Below are 7,961 nucleotides of genomic sequence, written 5' to 3'. Positions count from 1 at the left end.
ATCAACAGAAGACCCATTAAGAGTGGTCATAGAGGATGGCTGAAATATTCTAAATCCACAATTAGGTCATGAAGCCTCACACATAGGGCTGTAGGCCCTCTATTAGAAATCAAGGTTGTCTCCAGAAAGCCAGAATTCACAGATACTGTCAGTGCATGTCAGGCAAAAAGTGGTATTTCAGGGTCTGTAGCTCTGAGTTTCCAGGGGCTCTCTAAGGAGGGGCCTCATTTAAGCCATTTAATCTTTGAGAATCTCAATTCCTCCTCTAGAGAAGGGGATCCAAAATTATATTGCTCCCAGAGTTACTGTGAGGATTCAGGGTTATGTGAAAGACCTTTACAATCTAGAGCCCTAATTACTAATAGGTGAGAGAAAAGGAGTGGGGAGGGAATCTCCTATGTAGTCCTCAAGGATGCTCCCTGGAGCACCTCCCAAATCAGGACCTTGGGAAGAGCAAGTGGAGCACAGGCTGTACTGTGCACCTGTGCCCAGGAGAGCTCCTCAGATGCCCCCCAACCCCATTCCCAACCTGCGGTCCCCAGGGAGCCAGCAGACACACAGTTTCCACACCTTTATTGCCTGGGAGCATCTGCCTGGACCTCAGGGCTGTTCGTAGCCAGTGGGCAGAGGGTTGACACGGGGATTGTGGAATAGAGTGCGGTTGCCATCTCCCCAGGAGTAGGGCTGTGAAAAGAGGGAGAGCAGATTGTCAGTGCAGTCCAGGCCTGGGGACCCTCTGGCACCCTTTGCCTACCTGACCCTTGCTCCCATCCTGCAGGTAGAGGCCTCAGGCCAGCGTACCTTGGTGCGGATACGGAGGTGGTGGTAGGGGATAAACTTGGGGCGTTCGTGGTGGCCTGCGTGCAGCCAGGAGTTGAGGGTGCAGAGGGCCACACTCGGGAGTGCCAGGACGAAGGTCAGGAGGCGCCAGGTGCTGGCTGCAGAAGGGGGAGAAAGGGGGAAGCAGAGATGAGAGAGAAGTGGGGAAGCCAGGGCCTCTGAAGATCAGAGTGGGAGGGTTGGTCAGTGAGGGTGTCCTCAGGACTTTGGAAGGCCACAGAGGCGGGAGAGGGGTACAGGTATGCCACTCACCTCCTGCCCCTCCGTGGTCTCCCTTTGCTGAACTTGCCAAGCCCCGACTCAAGGACCTCAGAGGCAGAGCCATTGTAGTGGGTGAGAGAAGCTGGAAAACAGTGTGCTGTCCTTTCACTCTCCTTCACCAAGGCCTAAATTCCCCTCCCCTCTTTTTGGGCCAATCACCTGTTGAGTCTGTAACATGGGTGGCTATTTTTAGGGGGTTTCTATATTTAAAACGAGGCCTTACTGGCATGAGGTCCTCCTTCTCTCCAGACAGCTGCCATTTGGTACCTGTTATTTTGGTACAGGACACTTAAAAAACAATATGTCATTCTTTTTATAGTTGCAGGGATATTTCCTTCAATACTCTATTCCCAGTGGCTGGCATACAGGTCTTTAATAAATATTTGTAGAATAAATTAAGTATCCCTTTGAATCTCAGTTTTTTCATTGGTAAAATGTGTAATAATTTGTACCTTAAATGAAGTTTATGAAATTTAAGTAAAGTAACATAGGGACATGCCAGTTTAATGTCTGGCATGAAACAGTAGCTCAGAATATGAATTAGTCATCGTTCTTTGCAAAGAACAGAACTCACTCTAACTGGTTTTAAAAAGATAAGCAATTGAAACCCTTAGGTAGCTCACAGTGTCCCTGGTGTAGCCAGAGAGGCCAACAATCTGTACAGCCAGAAACAAGCTGTTCTGTGAGCTAGCTCCAGTGAGATAGCACCACAATTTGCAGTGCTGGACTCTGAATGCCCAAAACCTCACCCATGTTGTTCTGGAAAGCCAGATTCTTCTACTCTAACATCCTCTGGAAAGTGGATTCTTCATGAAGTTTGCATTCTTGAGTTGATGTCTTCTGAATCAGAGAACCAGTGGGTCCCAGTTGACAATAGCTAGGTCATAGCCTATGCTCTAGCTTCAAGAAAACCTGGCCTTCTGTCTTAAGGAGGCAGGAAAAATCCCCAAATACAAGAAGAGTACCGATATCAGAGATACTGGGTAGCCACAGACTTGGCAAGTGTCTACTGCTAAATATGTTATTCCAATCTGAAAAAATCTGAGTACTTAAAGGAAAAAGAAGAAAGCCTACACAGGCCTGCATAAGCCCTGTATCAAAGCAGGTCACTAGAAAGCTACAGGATAGGGCAGGGTTAATTTCTGCCCGGTTTACTGTTCTGTTCTCAGCACTAGCAAGAACCTGGCATGAAGTAGTTGTTCTAAAAATATGTTTTTATTGACATTAGTTACCATGTTACATTAGTTAGCCCTATATACATGCCTTTGCAGAACTATAATCCAACAGGATGTCTCCAGCTTTGATCAGGACTGATGTACCTAATATGAATTTAATACATAAAAGAAAAATAAATTTTTGTACTTAATCTGAATAAATAAAAGAAAAATGAGAAAGGTGCATTTTCAGGAAGGGGCTCCATATCTATTCCTCCTGTTTGAAACTGAACACTAGCTTCTACTTAACTTTCTGAGGCTTTATTTTAAGTAACTTTATTGAACAGTCAAATGTTATTGGTGCTTCTAAATTCTTGAGCCCTCACTGAGCTATAATGGAATTCTTCCTATGATTGCTTTTTCCCAGTTGGGAGTTTGGACTTGCTGCTGAGAAGATGGGTCTTATTCCAGTTCAAGTTACTTGGCATCATCCTCCACATACAGTCCCCTCAGCTTATGATTATGGCTTTTGGAGAAAGCAAATGACCAAGGATTTTTTTTTTTTTTTTTTTTTTTTTACCAAGGATGTTTTTACTTGAAAACATTCTAGGCTCTCCTCCCTCCACTCAGAGTTTTGCTGGTTATTGCCAAACAATTGCCTGGGGATTCCCATCCCTGTCTCAGCTTGGAAGTTTCCATGAAGAATTTTTCTTGTTGGTACTTGGTGAATGCCCTGAGAGATGCTACTATCCTCTGCTACTGTTGCCCCCATGTGGCGCACCTGCCCAGTACTCAGTCTTGTATTTAGGTAGTCTACGCTTTCCTAGCTGATCTGCGTAGAGGCAGTGTAGAGCACCTCCTTCAATCTTTGTATCCTTCAATCATTGTTTCATAAGGTCTCTCTCATGCAATTTATTTATTGGGCTGCTTCCAAAGCTTCTAGTTTCTAGAGGTTTAGGTTTTTCTTTGCTTTAGGCAAGGAGGAGAACAAACTTACCAGTTGTTAAGTAAACCCCATTGATGTGCTATCCATCAATCCATCAATCACCAGGGAAATACAAATTCAAAACCGTGATGAGTATCCTTACATACCCATGAGAATGCCTAAAATAACGGACTGACAATACCAAGTGTTGCCATGGATGTGGAATAATTGGAACCCTCCTACATTGCTGGTGAAATGTGAGTGGTCCAGCCACTTTGGGAAACAGTTCGACAGTTTGTTAACAGTAAATTAAATGCATACTTACTGTATGAGCCAGCAATTCTACTCTGAGGTATTTACCCAAGAAAAATGAAAGCATGTCCACACAAAGGCTTTATTACAAATCTGCACAGCAGCTTTATTTATAAAGGTAAAAAATGGAAACCATCCAAATCCAAATTCCTGTCAACAGATGAAGGAATAAACAAATTGTGGGGTACCCATATAATGGAATTCTTCTAGCAAAATAGATGAATCTCGAATTATGTCAGACCAGAGAAGCCAGACATAAGAGTACATATTGTATGATTCCATTTTTTTAAAGATTTTATTTATTTATTCATGAGAGACACACAGAGAGAGAGGCAGAGACACAGGCAGAGAGAGAAGCAAGTTTCACGCAAGGACGCCGATTCGAGACTCGATCCCGGGACTCCAGGATCATGCTCTGTGCCGAAGGCAGGCGCTCAATCGCTGAGCCACCCAGGCGTCCCTGTGTGATCCCATTTATATAAAATTCTACAACAGGCAAAACTAATTTATAGGAGCAGAAAACAGACCAACAGTTATCTGGAACTAAGTGGGGTAGGGAGAGGCTGACTGGAAGGGGTGATAGAACTTTCTGTATCTTGATTGTGATGGTTACATTAGTGTATACATTAATGAAAGATCAGACTACACTTAAAATGGGTGCATTTTATTATTCGTAACTTCAATAAAGCTGTCAGTCCAAATATGCTAAGGTTTTTCTGAGGTGTAGAGCGTGGACAGGAGTCTGATTGCCAATTCTTTAAAGATTTTATTATAAATAACTTTAAATAGCTAGCACTTATAGAATACTTACTATATGCCAGGTGCTGTTCTAAAAGTTTCCACATACGGACGCCTGAGTGGCTCAGCAGTTGAGTGTGCCTTTGGCTCAGGGCATGATCCCAGGATCCGGGATCGAGTCTCATGTCGGGCTCCCAGTATGGAGCCTGATTCTCCCTTTGCCTGTGTCTCTACCTCTCTCTCTCTCTCTCTGTGTCTCTCATGAATGAATGAATGAATGAATAAATAAATCTTTTTTAAAAAAGTTCCCACATATAGATTAAATCTCCCAACAACTCTCTAACAAAAGGACTATTACCCCATCTTATAGATGAAGAAACCGAGCCACTGAAAAGTCTTAATCTTGCCAAAGGCCATCCATTTACTAAGTGGCAGAACCAGGACCCAAATAATCTGGCTTGAGAGCTTTCTCCAAATTTCCATGCTACCATGCCTTTCACTGGGACAATTTTGAGAAAGAAATTCCCTTTTCTCCATAATCTGACCTTCTCTAAGAAAAATCTGTTCACATTTGCAAGTTTCTTCAGGCTTTGCCGACATGCCTACATATTTAAATACTCTATATAATCACTGTTTAGCTACTGAGCAAGGGGAAGTTACTCCAAGCAAAAGATGAATCTAATTCTCTTTCTAAAAAGAAGATTCTTTTTTCACTTATGAATGTTTTCTGGTTTATTCATATCTTCATTATGATATTCTTACACTAGCTATTTATTTTTAGACATGTATTTATTTGAGAGTGTGTGTGCACTTGAATAGAGGAGGGGCAGAGAGAGAGGGAGATAAATCCTCAAGCAGACTCCCCACTGAGCACAGGGCCTGACCTGGGCCTGGATCCCAGGTTACTGAGATCAAGATTTGAGCTGAAATCAAGAGCCAGAGGCTTAACGGACTGAGCCACCCAGGTGCCCCTGGTATGCTAGCTATTTAAATTAAATCCTTTTGTTTTATTCATTTCCTTTATTATTAAATATATCATTTTATAGATAATGCTATAATAAGCATTTTCATGCCATGCACAGAGCTTATTTTTTCCCTGTTAAATCTCTTGTGAGGAATCATCCCCAGGAGTGCAGCTACTGCCCGATACCAGAAAGGGCCTCCAGCCACCATAAAGCAGGAGCTCTTCTAACTCTATGAATGGTTGCAGTTCAATTTGCTAGTGCCTGACACTGAGCCAGCCACAATGACCCCAGCCTACTCATGGTCTCGAGGATTCTAGAAAGACTACAATAGTTCTGGCGATTCTCTTTTGGGAGTCAGCTAATATATGTTAGTGCAATCAGCCCTTATGACTTAAAAGTGCCACAGCCTGCCAAAAACTTCCATCTAGGTAACCACCATAGTCTGTCACTGTTTCTGTGACTGTCACAACTGTCTCCTCCTATATTCCCTGTCACTAATCTAGCCCAGGCTTTCTTTACCTCATCCAGAGATTACTGCATTGTTTCCTATTTGGCCTTTTGGGCTTGCTTTGCCTTATTTCCAATTACCTTACACAAAGCTGTCAGGCATGTTTCTTAATATAGGGCAGTGCTTCCTGTTTTCACAGGGGACGCATGGAAAATGTTAACAATTTGTGTAGCACACTAGGATAAAGAGTTGATGCTTTTCCCAGCTGGAGGTGCCTGGTCCAGTGCTTCTGGCCACCCCAGGCCCCACCTACCTGCCCTCAGGGTTGAAGCAGTGGCTCTCTATGCTGGCTGTACATTAAAATTATCCAATTTCTAAAAATTCTTGTGCCGGGCTGCACTCAGGTGTAATCATAGAGTATACAGCCAAAACTGAGGACCTCTGAACTAAAGGGATATCTCATTTTATCCTCAGTGACCTTTACAGGTTACCTCTCTTTCACTATAGCCCTTGCTTTTCAGTAATGGGTCTAGGGTATTAATAAACTAAGGTCAAGGCCCTGAACTTAGATGTGTGGAGCTCTCAATAGTGGACTGGATGCCAAGTGATAATATAATTTAACTTTACCAAACTGGCTAAGGCTAAGTGAGCGTCTCTAGGCTGGAGCTATACAGACTTTTAGCGACAGCGGTGTAAGAACTTTACAGAGAAAGGTAGATCAGACAGCCTGGGTGAGTGTTTTGGGGTAGGTGGGGGGGGGGGGCTGGTTAAAGGCAGAACTGAGGGGAGGCCATGGGAGTAGTAGGAGCTCTGGATTCCAAGGCCAGGAGGGGCTGTGGTGCCGCAGGTGTTAGTGAGCGGTTGGGAAATGAGTTAGCTAATGGGGTGAGCAGATTCCAGGAAGAGAGTGGAGGACACAAGGCTAAAAAGGGCAATGGAGATGCTCGTGTTCCCGCCCTGCCAGCCCCGGTGACACACACGTGCTTGCGGAGGTTCGTGGAGCGACCTATCCAGGGGGCTCGGCGGAGGCGAATGCCCAGAACTGCCCTCTGCTCCAGGTAAGAGCAGCAGGCTCGGGCTCCCACCCTCCAGTAGCTATTACCTAGGGAGGTCCCGCCCCGCGCGTCTCCTGCATGACACCTGTGGGTGCAGCCAAGCGGGGCCGGTCACCCCCACTCTCCCGACCCCAGACCCCGAGAAAACGCCGCGGCTCGGCGGGAGCGCCCTCGGAGAAGCCTGCCAGGAAATGCAGTCGCCCCGAAGGGGCCTCGGCCACAGTGAGAGCAGTGTCCCTGCCCCCGCGCCCCTCTCGCCGGAGCCCCCGCGACCGCCCCAACCATGGAGGCGGGGATGCCGGGGGTCCCGGGCATCCTTACCCAGCTTTGGCCAGGGGCGCTGCGATCCGGCCCGCCCTGCGCGCTTCTCACTTCCTAAAATAACTGCCCGACGCGTCCCCTGGCGTTCCCAAGAACCGGGCGGAACGGTCTGGGCAGTGAGAACACCACAAAGACCCGGGGTTGGGGGTACGGGGACCATCCCCCAGCGAGAGGCTTCAGCACCCCACTAGCCGCGCGAGGCTGGGCTGCGGCGCCTGGGATCGCACCTGCGCGCACCTGCCCGGGGCCCGGCGACGCGCGCACGCGCCCACCGCGCACCCTGGGTCCCCGGGTCCCCGGGCCTGGCGCCTCACCTGGGGATGAAGAGGGGACGACCTGCAGGAGCCGGGACGACAGCGCCCCCTAGGGACAGAAAGCAGTGGTGACGGCTGGGCTGGAAAGCGCCTGAGAAGGTTTAGGATAGAGAAGTCGGAGACCCCTAACTCTGGGAAATGAACAAGGGGTGGTGGAAGGGGAGGTGGGCGGGAGGGTTGGGGTGACTGGGTGATGGGCAATGAAGGGGGCACTTGGTGGTATGAGCACTGGTTGTTATGCTATATGTTGGGAAATTGAACTCCAATAAAAAAAAAATATATATATATATATAGGATTAAAATTTTTAAAAAAGAAGAGGGGCGTTGGGTGGCTGAGCTGGGAGTAGGGTGAGGAGAGTGAGGTTCTGGCTTCTGGCACAGGATTTAAGGGGGTGCCCAAGAATTTGGTAATCAAAATAAATAACATTTTGAGTGCAATATCTCAAAAAAAAATCAAAATGAATACAAAAAAATCCACCACCGTGAAGAAAATACCAAAATTTTAAATGAAGATGAAATTCAATCCTTATACTTTCACAGCCTTGCCTCACTTAGCTCTTCCTGACCATGGCCCTGGTTCCAAAAAAAAAAACTTTAGTTACAAAAACAGGTGGCTCCACAGGCTGTA

At 46.4% G+C, this 7,961-nt stretch overlaps 1 protein-coding gene across 1 annotated transcript; it reads right to left on the bottom strand.

Moving 5' to 3' along the window:
- Nucleotides 1-556: 556 nt before the first annotated feature.
- Nucleotides 557-1,254, bottom strand: COX6A2 (cytochrome c oxidase subunit 6A2). The gene is made up of 3 exons (XM_038539729.1): nucleotides 1,093-1,254; nucleotides 802-938; nucleotides 557-684 (listed from the first exon to the last, which is right to left on the bottom strand). Exons 1-3 carry the CDS (start codon nucleotides 1,163-1,165, stop codon nucleotides 601-603), a joined length of 294 nt encoding a protein of 97 aa, XP_038395657.1. The 5' UTR covers nucleotides 1,166-1,254; the 3' UTR covers nucleotides 557-600.
- Between the last annotated feature and the right edge of the window lie 6,707 nt (nucleotides 1,255-7,961).

The sequence above is a fragment of the Canis lupus genome, chromosome 6 (assembly GCF_011100685.1).
Source record: "Canis lupus familiaris isolate Mischka breed German Shepherd chromosome 6, alternate assembly UU_Cfam_GSD_1.0, whole genome shotgun sequence".
Classification (NCBI taxonomy): Eukaryota; Metazoa; Chordata; class Mammalia; order Carnivora; family Canidae; genus Canis; species Canis lupus.
This window is presented reverse-complemented; position numbering and strand designations above follow the sequence as displayed.